General features: G+C 44.8%; 1 protein-coding gene across 1 annotated transcript in view; it reads right to left on the bottom strand.

Annotated features, from left to right (window-relative positions):
• Positions 1 to 9,411: 9,411 nt before the first annotated feature.
• LOC137537230 (uncharacterized) overlaps positions 9,412 to 21,284 on the bottom strand; it is a 73,277-nt gene continuing 61,404 nt past the window's right edge. Inside the window, exons 21-23 of the mRNA XM_068259326.1 lie at positions 16,460 to 16,557; positions 15,762 to 16,347; positions 9,412 to 10,772 (exon numbers count right to left, since the gene is read on the bottom strand). Coding sequence (XP_068115427.1) covers positions 9,586 to 10,772; positions 15,762 to 16,347; positions 16,460 to 16,557 — 1,871 coding nt within the window. The 3' untranslated portion in view covers positions 9,412 to 9,585. The remainder of the gene's footprint in view (positions 10,773 to 15,761; positions 16,348 to 16,459; positions 16,558 to 21,284) is intronic.

Here is a 21,284-nt window from a genome sequence, read left to right as displayed (position 1 = left end):
AGAAGATGGCGGCATACTGTTGAGTTTAGGCTCTGCCCCTGAACCCGAAAGGACAGTTCAATTATAAATTAACCACTTAAGGACCAGGCTCTTTTTTCCTGATCTGTGCTGCGTGGGCTCTCCAGCCCGCAGCACAGATCAGGTTTGCAGCATGGCGATCAGACTTCCCCCCCTTTTTTCCCCACTAGGGGGATGTCCTGCTGGGGGGGTCTGATCGCCGCCGGCTACATGTGATTTGCAGGGGGGGAGCTCCTCAAAGCCCCCCTCCACAGCGATTTTCCGCCCTCTCTGCCCTTCCCTCCCCCTTACGCTATGGGCTGCGCAGCGTAGCGTGGATCGGGGGGGTTGGCCCTAGAGCTACGCAGCCGCACTCGCGGCTATGCGGACTGCGCAGCCGCGGGCAAAGGATGCGGCCATCTTGGGAGAGGCGAGAGAGCCCGACCCGGGCCGTGGGGTCGGCAGCCGGCCCGGGGGGCTAATGAGCGGGGGGACCCCGCGGATCGGCACGGAGGGCGCGGACGGCGTCCTCCGTGCCTTAACAGATGAGGCAAGTGATTAACTTTTTGTCGGCGTTTCGCCCCGTAAGTCCTTTAACTCTGCATGTATATAACTATCAGGTTAGCTGCACCCAGACCCTCCTTCTGAGTTTCCTGTTTGCATAATAAGTAGTAGCAGTTTTGCATATGATTTGCATCTGAATTGAATGTGAAGTGTGCAGAAAGCCTAATAGAGGTGCTGCACACATGAGCTGGTTGTCATTTCAGATGCAGCCTTTGTGGTATGCGCTGGCCCTCTCCTCGCTGACACTCTTTTAGCCGAAGAGATAGCCACCAGGAATACAGTCTTTAAGGTGATATTCCAGAGGGAAGACATCTCAATTGGATGGAAAAGAGGTCCTGATAAAACCTCTAAAACCACACACAAGTCCCACTGTGAAAAAAAAGGCTTTCTTGGTGGTCTTACTTTTTGAACTGCTTGTATAAACTGTATAACCAAAGGATTCAATGCCCATTTGTGATTGGTTAAAGCAGAAAGGGCTGAAACTTGTACTTTAATGGCCGAAAGGCTCAGTTTCATGTCTACTCCGGTTTGCAGAAAACTGAGAATGTCTTGCACTTTAGGAGTTAACATATGAAAATTATTCACTGCTGCAAAGTTGGCAAATTTCCCCCATATTCTGTGATAGGTTGAATTTGCTGACACTTTTCTAGCTTTTAACAGACTGGATGTAACTTCTGTGGAGCAACCTAAAGCTAGGAATTTCCGCCTCTCAACCTCCACGCCATCAAACTTAGATTGTTCACATTCGGATACAACAACTCCCCCTGCTGCAGCAGATTCGGAATTTTCGGAAGTCTGATTGGATCCTCTAGGCTCATTTCCAATAGTAGAGTAAACCAAGGCCTCCGAGGCCAGTATGGCACTATAAGGATGATCGTGCAGCATTCTGATCTGAGTCTCTGAAGAAATTTCAGTATTAGTGGAAACGGAGGGAAGGCATTCCCCAGACTAAAATTCCACCAAGTCATGAGACAGTCCGTTCCTGCTGCTGCTGAATGGTAATAGCGTGAGAAGAACCTCGGTATCTTGCAATTTTCTACAGAAGCAAACAGACCCAAGTGAGGTAGACCTCACTTCTGTACAATCATTTGAAATACTTTGTTGTTCAGACACCATTCGTGGGGACTTGAAAAGTGCTTGCTCAACCGGTCCGCAAGAGTATTCTGTGGACCTGGAAGATGAATTGCCGTTAAGTTTGTTAAATGTCTCTGTGCCCAAGATATCACATGAGCAGTCTCTTGTAGAAGAGCATGACTCCTTGTTCCTCCCTGCCTTCTTATGTAACACACAGCAGATACATTGTCTATCTGGAGAAGCACTGATCTTCCCACAATCAGATGTTGGAATGACTTCAAAGCAAGAAACACTGCTCTGAGCTCCAGTATGTTGGAGGGAGTCTGAATTGGAGCAAATTTCCATTTCTGTTGGACACAAGTATCCTCACAATGAGCTCCCCATCCTGTCAGGATCGCATCGGATGTTACAACAATTGGTAATTCCTGCTGAATTTGATGACAAGACTTCAAGTTCCTCTCCGACGTCCACCAATGAAGGGAATTCTTTACTTCGGGAGGTAGAAAGAATCTCTGAAACATGTTCTTCTTGTTCCATTGCCTCAGAAAAAAGATCTGCAACGGTCTGGGATGCCAGTGTGCCTATTTCACCATAGGGATTGCTGATGAGAACGTTCCCAATAGGCTTAGACAATCCCTGGTCAACAGATAATTTCGAGACAGTACTGACCTGTCTTTTTTGCTGTATCGATAAGATCTTCTGATCTGGTAGGCAAACTTTGTTTTGATAGGTGACAAACCTGGCTCCTAGAAATATCATATCCTGTGAAGGATCCAACTGACTCTTCTGAAAGTTTATCACCCAACCCAGTATCTGTAAATTGCTTAGAAACATCTTTTGGTGATCTATCAGAATTGAGCGGTCCCGATTGACTAGTAAGAGGTCGTAAAGATAATGAAAAACTCTCAGGCCCTTCTGCCTGAGGGCAGCTATTACTGGAAGAAGTACTTTTGTAAACGTCCTGGGTGCTGTGGAGAGACCGAATTGAAGACTTTGGAATTGCCAATGTTGACCGTTGACTGCAAATTTTAGGTATTTTTTAAAACTGTACTTGATTGGAATATGGAGATATGCATCTGACAAGTCTACTGTTGTCATCCAATTGTTTATCCTTAAAGCCCCATCTACACCATGCCATATTGCAGCGATCCGGCGGCTCGATTAGCCGCCGGATCGCCTCTTCCGCATGCCCGCCGCGTCCCCGCTCGCCGCATTCGATTCCCCGCTCGTGCCCGCTCGTCCCCGCCGGCGCCGCTTATCTCCCGCACGATTCCCTGCCATTGTCCCCTCGCGGGGATCGAGCAGGGAATTGGCGGTGCGGAGATCCGTCCTGTCGGATCTTATCAATCGAGCCGCATCAGCGGCTCGATTGATAAGGAGCATCGCGGCCGCATCTACTCGTGTAGATGCGGCTTAATACTTTTATAATGGTCTGCAGAGATTCCATCCTGAATCAACAAATTTTATATGGCTGTTTAAAAACTTCAAGTCCAGAACCGGTCGCCATCCTCCTATCGACTTTGGGACCAAGAATAAGGGAGAATAGACTCCTAGGAACTGCTTTTGATCTGGAACTGGAATAATTGCATTGTTTCGAGCTAGAGAATCTACATATTCCAAAAGAACTTGACTTTTTTTGCTTTTTCTGAGGCAATCTTGTCTCCACAAATCTTGATCTCAGAGATAACCTTTTGAACTTCCAGCAGTGACCTTTTTGTAATGTCTCCAAAACCCATGCTTCCCCGACCGCCTCCACACAGACAGCCTAGAAGGAACGCAATCTTGCCCCCACTGGAACCGCCTGAGTGGTCGCACCTTCAGAAAGCCTTTGGGTTCTGACTTGTTCCTGGTGTAGGCTTAGATCTTCCAGACTTGAGAAAGGACGACTGCATCCCCTTCCTATGGTTATTAAATTGCTTGCGTTTTTTGCAGACTGTACAAATACTTTAAATGCATTCAGAGGCTGAAATTATATAGACTCCATTGCATTTCTTAAGTGAACCTTAGTAGGTCCCATGTTTCTGCACATCAATGGAATTTTCACACCTCTTCCAGCAGATTCTCAAGGCCAGCAGTTTGCTTTTGTCTACCCCCCACTGGTAAACAACAATCAAGGAAGAGCTTACTTAACCCTTTCCTTCCCAAAGTGCAATGTTAACATATAAAGCCAGCTTCTTACTGTCCCTCAGACCATTGAGAGCGGCTTCTCACATTGGGAAAAAACAAGCTAATTTGCTGGAATCTCTAGGGATTTTAAATAAAACGCACAGAGGTAAAAAAAAGGTGGCCAGGCCCATAAAAAGTGCCACACTCAGACTCAGTCCAACTTCAGGGCCCCAGGTCCATTCAAGGAAAAGAACTTTCCAGCGATCTCCAGTGACGTTTACTGGAAATCAGAGGCTGAAAGTAGCAGAGGTTACCATGTCCCTAGTCAGAGATGCAGTAACACCCTGGCAGTGAACCCAGTCGCCAATGCTAAGCCCCATGCAGTCACCGCATTGCTCTGCAATGCCTGCTCTATAAACAATAAGACAGATACTATTGTGGACCTTATTCAGACATGCGATTTTTCATTCATCACTGAAACCTGGATTGATGCCAATGCGGGCCCCACATTGGAAGCAACCATCCCATAAAATTACTCAGTCCTAAGTGAGGGAAGACGAGACCGCAGAGGAGGGGGTGTAGCAATTTGTGGCAAAACAACTCTGCAGCTCAGAGCCCTGAATGTTGGCTCAACAAAGTCTTTTGAATGTATAGGTGCCCAGATCTCAGCTGGTAAAGGCTTCAAAATTTTAGTGGTTTATCGTCCCCCCGGAGATGCTGACCCATTCCTACAGGAATTCTCAGAACTTCTGGCCATGCTGGCTCTGTCTTATCCGAGATGGATCATCCTTGGTGACTTCAACATCCGGGCTGATAACACTCAATCACAAGATGCAAATGAACTAATAAATCTCATGGGTGGACTAGGCTTCACACAAGTTGTAAGATCTGCTACCCACAGAGGAGGGCATACGCTAGACTTACTGTTCCACCTAGGAATGGACATTAGTAACATAACAGTAACCCCAGTGGTGTGGTCAGACCATCACATAATACAGTTTACTATTGAACATCACCCCATCAAGCAGCACCCTAAAGAAACAATCAAAATCCATCCCCTGAATAAATTAACACCGGAGAGGTTAACTGCCAACCTGGATTTTACAAATCTGCTCCACAGTCAAATGGACCCCAACACTCTAGTAACCCAGTACAACACCACGATATATGAAACACTTGACTGTATTGCCCCATGGCGCACCAAATCAGCAACCAAAAAGCAGAAAGCTAATTAGTTTGACAAAACCATCATGGATCTAAAAAAGAAAGGGCGCAGACTAGAAAGACAGTGGCGTAAATCAGGGTCTGAGGAGCACAAATCTAGCCTAGTTCAACACCTCAGACAATACCAACAAGCAATAACCAAGAAAAAATCAGACTTTATCTCGCACAAAATATCTACAGCCAACAACAGAGCTGCTCAACTCTTCCACACAGTGGAATCACTCTGCAATCCTTCCTGCCTAAAAGCCCCAACCACATTCTCCAGGGAAAGGTGTGAAAAATTCTCTGCCTTCTTCACAGACAAGGTGTCTACCATCTGCGCCAGCTTTACACCAACAACATCAATTGACCACTGGACTTTGCATATGCCTACTACCGTACCACCATGGCAAGTCTTTGACACTCTGAGTGAAGAAGATTTTGGAATTCTCATTCAAAGTCTCCGCCCCGCGACCTGGATCCTGGCCCAACTGGATCCTTAATGCAGTGCCCAGAGCTGATCAGGCCAACACTTCACAAAATCACTGAGTGCTCCTTGCAAAGTGGACTTTTCCCAGAACAACTAAAGAAAGCAATCATAAAACCCCTCTTGAAGAAACCATCACTAGATCCTGATTCTGTGACCAACTACAGACCTGTGGTGAACTTACCATTCCTATCAAAAGTTATCGAGAAAGCAGTCGCCAACCAGCTAGAAGCCAGGCTTACAGATAACAACATCTTTGATACTTTTCAGTCAGGATTCAGGAAAAGGCACAGCACTGAAACGGCATTAGTCCGAGTAATGAATGATCTACTTACTGCAAGGGACAAGGGTGATTCTTCTTGACTTGTCTGCAGCATTTGATACTGTGGATCATGAAATACTAATCCAGCGACTGAAGAATTACTGTGGCCTAAGGGGTAATGTTCTTAGCTGGTTTCAGACCTTCCTATCTGGCAGGACACAGCAAGTATGTGTGGGCACACACTACTGTAATCCAGTGCCACTTGCCTATGGAGTTCCACAGGGTTCTGTACTATCACCATTACTCTTTGCAGTCTACATGCTGCCACTGGGCAAAATAATCCAGAACTATGACCTAGGATACCATTGTTATGCAGATGACACACAACTGTATCTGTCCTTCAAGCCTGGCACCCAAGACCCATCAGCATCCATAAATGCGTGTCTAGTGGATTTACAAAATTGGCTGAACACCAGCTGGCTGAGGCTGAACTCTGACAAAACAGAGGTGTTGGTGGTAGGTGGTCCACACATGATGGATAAAGTACAAAACGCTCACCACCTCAAACTAGCAATTGGGGGAGATACTGTACAGTATAAAGACTCTGTGCGAAACCTTGGGGTGATCCTGGATGGAAATCTAAAACTCAGACAGCAGGTATCAGCTGTCGTCAAGTCTTCCTTCTTCCATCTAAGAAATATAGCAAGAATCAAACACCTTATCCCAGCTGAAGACCTACCTGCCCTGGTACATGCATTTGTATCCTCCCGCCTAGACTAATGCAACGCCCTGTTCATCGGATCTACAGATAAGGTTCTGCGCCCCTTATAGCTAGTACAGAATGCTGCAGCCAGACTCCTAGCCAATGCCCCCCGCAGCTCACACGTCACCACAGTACTGCAAACTCTTCACTGGTTGCCAGTAAAATGGAGAATCAATTATAGGGTCTGCCTGCTGACATTCAAGGCTCTACACCACATGGGACCCAAATACATAGCGGATCTATTGGAACTTTATGCCCCTCCACGCACCCTCCGCTCTGCCAACAAGATGAAGCTGGTTATTCCCAGGATACACTTAACATTTGGTGCTCGGGCCTTTTCCTATGCAGCCCCTACTCTATGGAACTCACTTCCACAATCAGTACGAGAGGCTCCCTCTCTGGACAGCTTTAAAAAAAGGCTAAAAACTCATCTCTTTTCCCTAGCCTTTGAGACTGCATAATGCAGAGTCACAGTGCTTTGAGTCCCCAGGGAGAAAAGCGCTATATAAATATTATTGTTATTACCTGGTCTATAGGAACGTGCTTGCTGTAATCTATTTGAGGTCTCTTATTCCCTTGTTGACGAAAAGGTTTCAACTTTCTATCCTGCGGCAAAAGTCCACATTTTCCTCCTGTCCCTTTTGCTATAGCAGTATCCATTTCTGACCCGAAAAGATGTTTGCCGTCAAACGATATTTTACACCAGTTATTTCTTGATGATTGGTCGGCCGACCAAGGTTTCAGCCATAAGGCCCTCTTTGCTGTTACACTGTGTAACACTGAACGGGCTGAAGATCTGATGGTATCAACTGCAGCCTCCCCGATGAAGTCACTTGCAAGTTTTAATTCATCAAGAGCCTTGATAACATCTTGCATGAGTTTACGGCTACTTCAATGTTATCAACCCAAACTTTTATGGCTTTTGCAAGAGAAGTTAATGCCACCGCAGGTTTGCATGCCGATCCTGCTGCCAGGAATGCTTTTTAATATCCGTGTCTACCTTCCTGTCCGAAGGATTAGAAAAGGAAACGGCGTCATCCATGGGAAGGGTGACATGTCTTGCACGTCTCATTATGGATGCATCAATTAAAGGGACAGAATCCATAAGTTTTGAGTCCTCACTTAAAGGATACAGTTTAGCGAATCTGTTAAAGACGGTTTTTGTTCCACTTTACTCCACTCTTTTAGAAAAATGTCCTTTATAACTTTCATAAACGGGAAGTTAGTGGGATGTTTATCAAGATGGGGATGATATTTATCCGGTTCTTGTGGCGTCTTTCTCCTCTTCCCAGCTTATTGCTGATCTAATTTGTGCTACAAAAGCTGGAACTAAGAAAAAAATCTAATCCAACAGGAGGTAGTCCTGCTACCGCTGTTCCTTCCTCAGACTGCAACTGAGAAGCTGATGGAGGCGGCTGAGCTGCTGCCCTCTTCTGGAATGTTTCCTGTGCAGCTTGCTGAATAAAAGACATCACTTGTTGTGATTCTGACTCTTTATCCTTGCCAAGCTCCATGAAGCATTCCTCACAGACCATTTTATCTGGCAGGGCTGGCTGTGCACATGACCAACACAATCATTTATCTGGCTGAGAATGTCTTCTAGGCTCTATAGGTGCTGGAAAAGGAGATCTACTTCTACTGTAGTGAGAATGAGATCCTCTCCTTGATCTATACTCATAATAATCATAATATGGTGAATATCTCCTTTCACAAGATCTCCCTCTTGATCTGTGTCTGCGACTTGGGGAACGACTTCTGCGAGATCCATAGTATGTACTTGAATAGTATAGATCAGGGGAACGCCTCCTGCTAGGAGATTGTCTCCTAGAAGAATGTCTCTTAGGTGGTTGTCTCTTTTCTTTAGGAGATTTCCCCCTATGCTTGGTAGGTGATCTTCTTTTAGATGAGCTTGCATCATAAGAAGAGTATACAGCAGACTGGCCCCTTGCAGACTTTGATCTTGACTGTGACTGGACCGGCTTCGAGGACTGGTGACCTTTATACACCTGCTGTCCTTCTTCTCCCTCATGCGGACTGTGGAGACACAAAAACAAAATATGTTCCACTAAGAAATCCGCTTCTATAAGGAAGAATGCTCTCTTTTTTTTTTTATAGGTACCCTGTGCCTTTAAAAATAATGTAAAATGACACCCTTGTGCTCAATCCCAAAATACACAGAGGAAAGCGTAACCAACAAGTCACTCCTTTACCTCTCCTGCGATACAGAATCCTGTGCTTGCATCTGATGTTCATCCTCCATCTGACAACAGATATACATGATTTAATATGCAGCCAATAAAAAAAAGGAAACATATTACCTGGGTAGTCTTCTATTAAAAATACCTCTGGAAGCCGAAAGAAGATACTTCAGTCCACTGGATGCTCTTAGTATACGTCCAGAACTCCAGGAAAGCCAGTGGAGAGGCACCGAGCAGAGCGGTACCTCAGCAGAGACGCTGCCACCCGCTCTGGCGTTTCTAAACAAATCCTCCTTCCCCCAGAAGTGACCTGCCGCCGCCTCCTCCACCAATCAGGAAGAACTGCGTTAGATCTCGCGAGACTCCCTGCTTAATAGCCAAGCGGGCGGAGGCCAGTGGCAGATAGAGTACAGCGGAGGAGTCCGGCAAACCGCACGCCAGTCTCTGCCCGGGGGGGGGGGGGAGCACAAAAGTGCAGCTAATGGAGGATGGAGGGAGACCCACCAGCATGTTTAAACCCCATTTAGGGGTCGCACTGCTTGCTGCCAAGACAGGAGAGGCTGAACCCGTCCTGTAAGTACGCCAAAAATCAATCAAAGTAAACAAAAAAAGGTGCAATAGAACTAACAAGAAAAAAACAAAATCAAACTGTCCATTCTAGGACAGAAAAAGAGAATGGCAGGTGGTGTTAATTTTAATTGACGTTATAGTTGAACTGTCCTATCGGGTTCAGGGGGGGGGGGGGGGGGCTAAACCCATCAGTATGCCGACATCTCTGTCCAGGAAAGAACGTTCTAACTAGGCTTAGTACTATATGTACCCATATTTATCTCATCATATCACTTCAGGGACTAAATAAGGTAAAAAAAAAAAATAAGAAAAACTGAAACAACATGCATCAGAACATTTGGAGTCAATACATTTTCCACACTCAACACAAGTGTCTGATAAGCTGTGACTTATGGCAAAAACATTTCCCACACTCAGCACATGGATAGGGCTTCTCACCAGTGTGAGATCTCTCATGCCAGACAAGATGTGATTTCTGTGCAAAACATTTCCCACACTCAGCACATGAATAGGGCTTCTCACCAGTGTGAGATCTCTCATGCCGGAAAAGATTTGATTTCCGTGCAAAACATTTCCCACACTCAGCACATGAATAGGGCTTCTCACCAGTGTGAGATCTCTCATGTTGGACAAGGTCTGGTTTCCTTGCAAAACATTTCCCACACTCAGCACATGAATAGGGCTTCTCACCAGTATGAGATCTCTCATGTGTGAGAAGATGTGATTTACTCACAAAACATTTCCCACACTCCACACATGAATAGGGCTTCTCACCAGTATGAGATCTCTCATGTGTGACAAGATGTGATTTACTCACAAAACATTTCCCACACTCCACACATGAATAGCGCTTCTCACCACTATGAAATCTCTCATGTATGACAAGATATGATTTATACGCAAAACATTTCCCACACTCCGCACATGAATAGGGCTTCTCACCAGTGTGAGATCTCTCATGATCGACAAGACTTGGTTTATGACCAAAACATTTCCCACACTCAGCACATGAATAGGGCTTCTCACCAGTATGACATCTCTCATGTATGACAAGATGTGATTTATGAGCAAAAAATTTCCCACACTCAGCACATGAATAGGGCTTCTCACCAGTGTGAGATCTCTCATGTTGGACAAGGTCTGGTTTCCTTGCAAAACATTTCCCACACTCAGCACATGAATAGGGCTTCTCTCCATTGTGAGATATCTCATGGCTGACAAGGTGTGATTTCTGAACAAAACATTTCCCACACTCAGCACATGAATAGGGCTTCTCACCAGTGTGAGATCTCTCATGTATGACCAGATTTGATTTCCACTTATAACATTTCCCACATGTGGAACAGGAATGAGACCCTCCAGCAGGGGGAGACCTGTGCTGGGTATGAGACCCCTCAGGGTTAGACAGGTGAGGGGAGTCTGGGGGAATATTTGGTGTAACCAGGATATCTGCAGGAGACTCTTGTCCAGTGACATCACCATCTGTTGTACAGTCTGTGGATACAGAGAGACGAGTCTCTGAGAGGTTCCTGATGCCGGGACTCCGCCCTGCAAATAGAGAAACATCATCACTTCCTGTTAGAGAATTCTGAGGGGAGGAACAATTATCATTAGGGATGAGAGGAAAGAGGATGGTCGGCACTGCTGTACAACTTCCTTTATTTGGCAATGTGCAGACAAGTAGGCTGTGTGTTACATCATCACCTCACAGTCCATAAGAAGAGACTAAACACATACCGGTGCGGGGGTGGATAATGGTGGGTGCTGGTTGCTGGGAGCCTGACGGCAGTTTCACACACAAGCGCTTCTTCAGAGGCTATGACGAGGGGGCGGGGCTATATCTGCTCTAGTTGCAGAAAGTGTGTTACTGTAATAGTAACCTGCAATCCAAGATTACAGTGTGGGGAGGTCAGGGAGAGGGAGGCCAAACAACACGGCCGCTATTCCTAATGGAATTACAAGTCCTGCTGCAGCAGCTAATTATACAAGCCACTAACATAATATCCCATGATGAATATAGGTCAGGCCATGCAGAGCAGAGAATCTGGCTGACCTCATCCTCATATACAACAAGGCCTGCCTGATTAGGGGAAGCTGGGGTTAGGTAGGTTTAACAGTTAGAGTTGTTACTTAGCAATGGCCGCTGCCTTGGTTTGCCACGAGGTAGTGATGTATAACTCCAACAATACTTCAATAAAGCGGCCGCTACGTAGCGTGCACAGAGGAAATACTAAATCATGTGATGTAGCAAGTACAGAGGAAATAAGTTGCGCTGCTCTATTAGCACTCGTAACAGTAGTTTAGTTGTGCTGTTTGGCAGCACTATACAGGGAGTGCAGAATTATTAGGCAAATTAGTATTTTGACCACATCATCCTCTTTATGCATGTTGTCTTACTCCAAGCTGTATAGACTCGAAAGCTTACTACCAATTAAGCATATTAGGTGATGTGCATCTCTGTAATGAGAAGGGGTGTGGTCTAATGACATCAACACCCTATATCAGGTGTGCATAATTATTAGGCAACTTCCTTTCCTTTGGCAAAATGAGTCAAAAGAAGGACTTGACAGGCTCAGAAAAGTCAAAAATAGTGAGATATCTTGCAAAGGGATGCAGCACTCTTAAAATTGCAAAGCTTCTGAAGCGTGATCATCGAACAATCAAGCGTTTCATTCAAAATAGTCAACAGGGTCGCAAGAAGCGCGTGGAAAAACCAAGGCGCAAAATAACTGCCCATGAACTGTAAAAAGTCAAGCATGCAGCTGCCAAGATGCCACTTGCCACCAATTTGGCCATATTTCAGAGCTGCAACATCACTGGAGTGCCCAAAAGCACAAGGTGTGCAATACTCAGAGACATGGCCAAGGTAAGAAAGGCTGAAAGACAACCACCACTGAACAAGACACGTCAAGACTGGGCCAAGAAATATCTCAAGACTGATTTTTCTAAGGTTTTATGGACTGATGAAATGAGAGTGAGTCTTGATGGGCCAGATGGATGGGCCCGTGGTTGGATTGGTAAAGGGCAGAGAGCTCCAGTCCGACTCAGATGCCAGCAAGGTGGAGGTGGAGTACTGGTTTAAGCTGGTATCATCAAAGATGAGCTTGTGGGGCTTTTTCGGGTTGAGGATGGAGTCAAGCTCAACTCCCAGTCCTACTGCCAGTTTCTGGAAGACATCTTCTTCAAGCAGTGGTACAGGAAGAAGTCTGCATCCTTCAAGAAAAACATGATTTTCATGCAGGACAATGCTCCATCACACGCGTCCAAGTACTCCACAGCGTGGCTGGCAAGAAAGGGTATAAAAGAAGAAAAACTAATGACATGGCCTCCTTGTTCACCAGATCTGAACCCCATTGAGAACCTGTGGTCCATCATAAAATGTGAGATTTACAAGGAGGGAAAACAGTACACCTCTCTGAACAGTGTCTGGGAGGCTGTGGTTGCTGCTGCACGCAATGTTGATGGTGAACAGATCAAAACACTGACAGAATCCATGGATGGCAGGCTTTTGAGTGTCCTTGCAAAGAAAGGTGGCTATATTGGTCACTGATTTGTTTTTGTTTTGTTTTTCAATGTCAGAAATGTATATTTGTGAATGTTGAGATGTTATATTGGTTTCACTGGTAAAAATAAATAATTGAAATGGGTATATATTTGTTTTTTGTTAAGTTGCCTAATAATTATGCACAGTAATAGTCACCTGCACACACAGATATCCCCCTAAAATAGCTCAAACTAAAAACAAACTAAAAACTACTTTCAAAAATATTCAGCTTTGATATTAATGAGATTTTTGGGTTCATTGAGAACATGGTTGTTGTTCAATAATAAAATTATTCCTCAAAAATACCACTTGCCTAATAATTATGCACTCTTTGTAGTTAGTGAATCAACCCTATTGTATTTTATAGCATGTAATTAGTAACTGTTGAATTGAAGTAAAAGAGGAGAGAGTCAGGAATAGATATGGCACCTATTCTGCTGAACTTCTGAGACACAATCTCCTCCCCAGTTCTCCTTGAATGTCGCTGTTGCCCATCTTCTAATGGCCAATCTCCCTGTTTCTTTTACATTATAACTTTTAAACCTTCCTAACCCCAGCTTCCCCTAATAGCTAACAGCGCTATAGCTAGTGAATCAACCCCAATGGCCACAACTCATTAAGATCATTCTGGTGATAATAAGGCAAGTGAAAACATCACCCACACATCGATCTATATTTTAAGTGTTAATTGACTAAAGAAGCTTGTCTTATCAACATGTAGTGCTAAGCTTTCACAGTGAGAGTGCTGTCTTATCACTCCAGTCCTGAAGTTTTCACCTTTGTAGTTATTCTCACATGCAGTAGGAAGGGAGGGGAGGAGAACACACAAGGAGGATGTAGCTCCACCCCCTGCTGCCAGGACGATTACAGCAAGGCTGGGTAGCACAGCAAGGGAAGGAGAGAGAGAGAGAGGCTGTGGAGGCTGTGCAGCTAGGTCTGTGTGTGTTTCTGTGTCTGTGTGTGTGTGTCTGAAAGTGTAAGTGGGGAACCTGTCCTGTTAAACCTCTGTATGGTCTTGGCCACCCTGCTGCAGCTCAGTGTAAGAGTTTTGGCAATCGTCTTACAGCCTAGGCCCTCTTTATGTAGAGCAACAATTTTTTAAGCTCCTCAGAGAGTTCTCTGCCATGAGGAGCCATGCTGAGCTTCCAGTAACCAGTGTGAGGGAGTGTGAGAGCGATAACACCAAATGTACCACACCTGCTCCCCATTCACACCTGAGACCTTGTAACACTAACCAGTCACATGACCTCAGGGAGGGAAAGGGCCGGAACCAATTCCCTTCCTCTGCTAAGTTCTCTCCTAGGACATCATTTTTCATCTTCTGATTAAAATAACTTCTCAACACTCTGCAAATGAAAAAGTACTGTAAAATAATTTTGAGTTTTTTGTTGCTTGCTGGTGGCTTAAAAGGCAATTTATTGATAAGATATGACAATATCACCAAGGAGAAAACTTAGGGAAAGAAGTGAATTGGATTGGGCCCTGAAAAGTCTAATTGAGTAGAATTTTGACATTTGTCACTTAGGGGTGTCCTCGCTTTTGTTGCCAGCGGATTAGACATTAATGGCTGTGTGTTGAGTTATGTTGGTGGGACAGCAAATTTACACCATTATACAAGCTGCACACTGACATCTTTACATTGTATCAAAGGGGTAGATTCCTGAAACTCTGGTAATATTACCGCACATACTGAGAGGAAGATGATCTATACTGTGCCCAGCAGTGACATACAGGGGTTGGACAATGGAAACACCTACAATTTGGCATCATAATCTTTGAACATGTTTTAAGCAATCAAAACTTGACATGTGTTAAATTTTTTTTGTTTATTATTTTTGTTATTTGATATGTTTAATTAAAAGAATTGTTTTTTTACAGATATTTAAACAAAAGTTGGTTATAATTTGTTGGTGTTCGCATGGCAGGCGCTACTGTAACAGAAACTGCCCGAATGCTTGGCATTTCAAGAGGTAAAGTAATGACTGCCTTTGAAAGAGAAGGAAAAACTTCCTCAGCAAAGCACAGCTGTGGCCGAAAGTTGACGTCGTCTGAGAGAGACTGTCGGACTCTAAATCGAATTGTTAGAAAAGCTTGCAAGACCACGGCTCCTAAAATCACTGCAAAGCTGAATAAACACCTACAGAACCCAGTTTCCACAAAAACTGTTCATTTTTAGCTGCACAAATCTGGATTCCATGGAAGAACTGCAATTAGAAAACCTCTGATCTCAAAGACAAATGTTTCAAAGCGTTTAGAGTGGTGTAGAAACCACCAGAATTGGTCCCTTGAGCAGTGGAAAAATGTGATTTTCTCTGATGAATCATCGTTTACCTTATTTCCGACCTCCGGCCGAGTGTACGTTTGGAGACAGCCAAAAGAAGCATTTCATCCAGACTGCCTTCTCCCAACCGTAAAACATGGCGGGGGTTCTGTGATGATCTGGGGTGCTATTTCTTGGAAATCCGAAGGGCCAATGATTTCCCTTCATGGAAGAATTACCAGTCAAGACTAGGAATTTTGGGCAACCAAGTTCAACCTATGGTTCAAGAACGGTTTCCGGAGGGGAATGCCATCTTTCAAGATGAGAATGCCCCAATCCATACAGCTAGAATTGTTAAAGAATGGCACGAGGAACATTCTAATGAAGTGGAGCATCTCATCTGGCCACCACAATCCCCAGACCTCAACATTATTGAGCATTTATGGTCGTTATTAGAGATTCAAGTAAGAAGTTGATTTCCGCTGCCATCGTCTCTAAAAGAACTAAAGGGTGTTTTAACTGAAAAATGGGCAGAAATTCCTTTGGAAACAATTCACAATTTGTATGAATCAATACCTAGGATAATTGAGGCTGTAATTGCTGCAAAAGGTGGACCTACACCATATTATAATATATTGTGTTGATTTTCAAGGTGTTTCCATTATTTTGTCCAACCCCTGTATTTGTTAGTCAGTTTATTAAGGATATTGAATATATCATTTTTATCACTCACCAATTCTCATATCTGCAATAATGTCTTCTTTCTTAGATGTCCTCATCATGTCACCCTCCTCCATAGACTGCTGATCACTCTTCACATACGTCTCTTCTTCCTCTTTCTTTATCCTCATCATGTCACCCTCCTCCATAGAGTGCTGATCACTCCTCAAATATGTCTCCTCTTCTTCCTCTTTACTTGTCCTCATCATGTCACCCTCCTCCATAGACTGCTGGTCACTCCCCACATATGTCTCTTCTTCTTCCTCTTTACTTGTCCTCATCATGTCTCCCTCCTCCATAGACTGCTGATCACTCCTCACATATGTCTCCTCTTCTTCCTCTTTACTTGTCCCCATCATGTCACCTTCCTCCATAGACTGCTGATCACTCCTCACATATGTCTCTTCTCTTTCCTCTTTATTTGTTCCCATGACTTCACCGTCCTCTGCGGACTGATCACTCCTCAGATAGATCTCTTGTTCTTCCTCTTTATTTGTCCCCATCTTATCACCCTCCTCCACAGACTGCTGATCACTCCTCACATACGTCTCTTCTCCTTCCTCTTTAACCACAGCACTTACATGTATCAGTTCTCCACCCTAATCACACAAAATAAGAAGCACGTAATAATTTATACACAGATAAAACCATAGACAACAGGAAAGAATGTCACATAGTTTGGGGTCTCTACTGACACTCAGTTCCACCTACCTGATAATGGTGGGGGGTGGGGCGATCTTCCTGTAGACAACCCTGGGAATAAAGAGGACCTGTACATCTCTCTGGTGGGTTTGTTTTACTGGACACATCTGTAGGAAACACACACTGACTGAATACATTGTCTGGAGCGTGAACAGGTAACGTAGCTAGTACAATACAAAGATTAGTCAGGTCCAAGCCAAAGTCATGCACAAGTCGGAGATATTGAGGTACAGAGTAGCTAGGCAATATCGTAGTCAATAAACAGGCAGGGTGATACACACAAGTCAGATGTCAATCGTACTGTAAGGATCAGGCAATAGCGAAGTTAGGGACAGGCCGAGTCGAACACATATCAGATGGCAGAGGTACAGAAGGATCAGACAAGAGCGAAAGTCAAGAGGCAGGCAAAAGGTCAGTACACAGATAAATATATAATAGATGTTACTTCAATAATATTACTAGAATATTACCAGTGTTCTCCCCAGAAATTTTTTCCAGCCGGGTGTCATGAAAAAGTAGCTGGGTGGGGCAAGATGAGAGAATTCAGGGCTGGCGCTTCTCTGCACAATTCTGCTTACAGCAGAGGAGGAGAGGAGCCGATGACAGCCGGGTACTCACCAAAACTAGCCGGGTGGAGCACCCGGCTAAAAGGGCCTGGGGAGAACACTGATTACAAATAAATTACAAGATATATAACTACAAAGTACAAGACTGACTGACTAGAGTACATCTATATTGTGCGTCTACACAATATATTGATGTAGCTCAAAATACAGCTAGCTAGGCCAAGAACCAGCGAACTGATTAGTATCAAGGCCAGTGAGTGACTGAGAGCTCTGGCCTTATAAACAAATTACAAATTCCCAGAAACCACTCCCAATTTAGCAGCACTTCCTGTTTAGTGATGTCATCAAAATGACATCACCACTGACGTTGCTCAAACCCGCCTCCTTAAAGGGACACTTAAGTCAAACAAAAAAAAATGAGTTTTACTCACCTATGGCTTCCAATAGCCCCCTGCAGCTGTCCGGTGCCCTTGCTGTCTCCCTCCGATCCTCCTGGCCCCGTCAGCAGCTACTTCCTGTTTCGGTGACAGGAGCTAACAGGCTGGGGACGCGAGTGATTCTTCACGTTCCCAGACACATTAGCACCCTCTATGCTGCTATATGGTATATGATATATGCTATAGCAGCATAGATGGCGCTATTGTGGCCAGGAACGCGAAGAATCACTCGCGTCCACAGCCTGTCAGCTCCTGTCACCGAAACAGGAAGTGGCTGGCGGCAGGGCCAGGAGGATCGGAGGGAGATGGCGAGGGCACCGGACAGCTGCAGGGGGCTATTGGAAGCCCCAGGTGAGTAAAACTCATTTTTTTTCGTTTGACTTAAGTGTCCCTTTAAGATATAAGACCTTTCAGGTCTCGTGCGGGTCCGTTTGGATGAGGATGCCGCCGGAAGATGTCAGTGTGGGAGACTTGCCAGCAGCACGGCCCCCGTCGGAGACGTCGCAGGACCTGCCACTGGAAGGTAAGCTCATCGCATTACATCCCCCCTTGAGGAGTGGTTTCCAAACACTCTTCCAGACTTATCAGGAAATTCCAGAAGAAGGGAAAAATTCAAATTCAGGTAAATGTCGAGCATCAGCATATTTTTTCTGTCGGGACACAGCATTCCGTATATTCTGCTGGACCTGAGGCCAAATCTGTTGAATATGAGTACTCCACTCCTCCAAAGCTGGGAAAGGAGAAGGAGATGATGGGAAAAAGGTAAACTTAGGGTTTTGACCAGTGACAAACCAAAATGGTAACAATTTGGTAGATGAATTGGGAAGGTTAATAAAGGCAAATTCAACGAATGGTAAATAATCCAACCATGACTCCTGACAGTCTGATACAAAACAGCGGAGATACTGTCCCAGGGACTGGTTAGTTCTCTCTGTTTGCCCGTTGGTTTCTGGATGAAACCCGGAAGAATAAGAGAGTTTGATGCCCAAGAGATTACTGAAAGCACGCCAAAAGCATGGCACAAACTGGACGCCCCTGTCTGACACTATATTCTCAGGAATACCATGCAGGTTGAAAATATGTATAATAAATAACTTTGCCAGTTCTTGAGCTGAGGGTAACACAGGGAGAGGTATGAAATGTGTCATTTTACTGAACCGGTCAACTATGACCCGAATAACTCTTTTACCTCCCGAGGAAGGTAAATCCACGACAAAATCCATAGAGAGGTGACACCAAGGTCTCGATGGAATGGGCAAAGGCATGAGATGACCTCGGGGAGCAACACGAGACACTTTATTCCTGGCACAGGTGGCACAAGCTGCCACAAATGCCTTGCAATCCTTACTAATCGAAGGCCACCACACATGCTGGGACATGAGTTCCAAAGTTTTAGTTTCACCTGGATGCCCTGCTAGTTTAGACTCATGAAAAACCTGTAATATCTGGAGTCAAAGATGCAAAGGCACAAAATCTACATTAGGGGGTTTCCCAGGAGGACTATCTTGTTGAAATGACTGTAAGGAGTCGTAGAAATCAGGAAACTCCTGGGTGTAAGTGGCTGCCAGAAGGGCACAATACTTTTAGGGGCGGCACCCTGGAATGTCTCAGCTTCAAATGTTCTCAATAAGGTGTCAGCCTTAAAATTTTTAGACCCGGGTTTGTACGTTATCACAAAATTAAAATGGGAAAAGAACAGTGCCCATCGAGCCTGTCTGGGGTTAAGCCTTTTAGCCCCCCTCAATATATTCTAGGTTCTTGTGATTTGTATACACTGTTATAGGATTAACTGCTCCCTCCAGCCAGGCCTGCACTCCTCGAAATCCTTCTTTACTGCCAAGAGTTCACAGTTGCCTACGTCGTAATGACGTTCAGCAGGGGAAAAGAAGGCACAAGGATGCAACCGTTCTGGACGGCCGGAAAACTGGGAAAGCAGGGCTCCTACCCCTAGATCAGAAGCATTTACCTCAACTATGAAAGGTAAATTTACATCAGCATGGGTGAGGACAGGAGCCGAGCAGAAAGCATTCTTGAGATCAGAGAATGCCTTATAAGCCTGGGGTGACCAATTGACCGGATCTGTATCCTTTTCAGTTAAATCGGTCAAAGGGGCAACCAAAGAAGAGAAGTTTTTAATAAACCTGTGGTAGTAATTCGCAAACCCTATGAATCATTGGATGGCCTTGAGGCCTTTGGGTGGTGGCCAGTCCTGAACTGCTGACAGTTTCTTATCATCCATAGACAGGCCAGTATCGGAAATGACATAGTTTAGAAAAGGAACCTGTGTGACCTTGAATAGGCACTTCTCAAACTTAGCAAATAATGAGTTCTCCCTCAGTTTTTGTAATACAAATCTCACATGTCCCTGATGCTCAGACTAAGAATTAGAGTATATTAGGATGTCGTCTAAATAAATGACCACAAATCTCCCTAATACAACTCTAAAGACATTGTTTACAAAATCCTGGAAAACAGCTGGTGCGTTACATAAGCCAAAAGGCATCACTAAATATTTGTAATGACCGTGCTGGGTATTGAAGGCTGTCTTCCATTCGTCTCCCTGACTAATCCTAATCAGATTGTACGCCCCTCACAAATCTAACTTAGAGAAAATTCTTGCTCCTGAAACCTGTGCAAATAGATCGTCAATCAAGGGTAGCGGGTACCTATTCTTAATGGTGATTTTGTTCAGTCCCCTGTAATCAATACAGAGCCGCAAAGCTCCATTTTTTTTCCCACAAAGAAAAAGCCGGCGCCGGCTGGTGAAGTGGATGGTCTAATTAACCCTTCCTCTAAGTTTTCTTTGATATATTTTTTCATCGCAAATTTTTCAGGGCCTGTGAGGTTGTAGAGGTGACCTCGCAAAGGCATGGTACCGGGCAACAGATCAATGGGACAATCGTAAGGTCTGTGTGGTGGTAATTTATCGGCTGACTGAGGAGAGAATACATCAGATAAATCCTCGTAAGGTGGTGGTAATGTCACCTGTTTGACCCCTAAGCTGAGGAGAGGATTCCCCCTTAAACATACATCCTGACAATGATGTGACTAACTGGTAAGTTGTCCTGAAAACCAATCAATATGGGGATTATGACTCTGCAACCAAGGCAAACCCAACACAAGAGGACTAGAAGGCATTCTGAACACATGCAACTGGATTTTCTCATAATGTAAAGCCCCGACCTGTAATGAAATCTCAGGTGTAATGGATATGGGTTGCTTGGTCTGCAAAGGGGTATCGTCGATTGCCGTAACATAAAGCTTGTTCTGCAAAGTGAGAAGCTAGAATGCCCAGGTTGGCTGCAAAAGCGGTATCTATAAAATTCCCTGCAGCACCTGAATCAATAAAAGCTTCGGTTAGGAACAAGTTACTGCCCCAATGTATTGTGACTGGTAAAAGAATGTTCTTTATTTTTAGGGGAAGAAGTGGCCCACCCAGGTGAAGTTCCCCAACTTCACCTAGGCGCTGGAGTATTGCGGAGCCTTTCCCTTTGCAGAACACGTCTGGGCAAAGTGACCCTTTTCACCACAATACATGCAAAGGCCTGCTTGCCTTCTTCTGAGCTTCTCGGCAGGTGAAAGTTGCATAGGTTCCTCACTGGAAGATGTACTACCTGACCTAGGGTTCCCTGAGACGGAATAGACTTTATTCTGACGTCTGTGTCTAATCCGTCTGTCAACCCTTATGGCCAGGGAGATAGCATCCTCCAAGTTTTTAGGTTCAGGATGGCTCACAAGCATGTCATTTACAGAGTCATCTAAGCCAAAAAGAGACTGGTCCCTGAGTGCTGCCTCACCCCACTTGACGGATACAGACCATTTTCTGAACTC

The sequence above is a fragment of the Hyperolius riggenbachi genome, chromosome 10 (assembly GCF_040937935.1).
Source record: "Hyperolius riggenbachi isolate aHypRig1 chromosome 10, aHypRig1.pri, whole genome shotgun sequence".
Taxonomy (NCBI): Eukaryota; Metazoa; Chordata; class Amphibia; order Anura; family Hyperoliidae; genus Hyperolius; species Hyperolius riggenbachi.
Note: the sequence above shows the minus strand (reverse complement) of the source record. Positions and strands in the feature narration are given on the sequence as shown.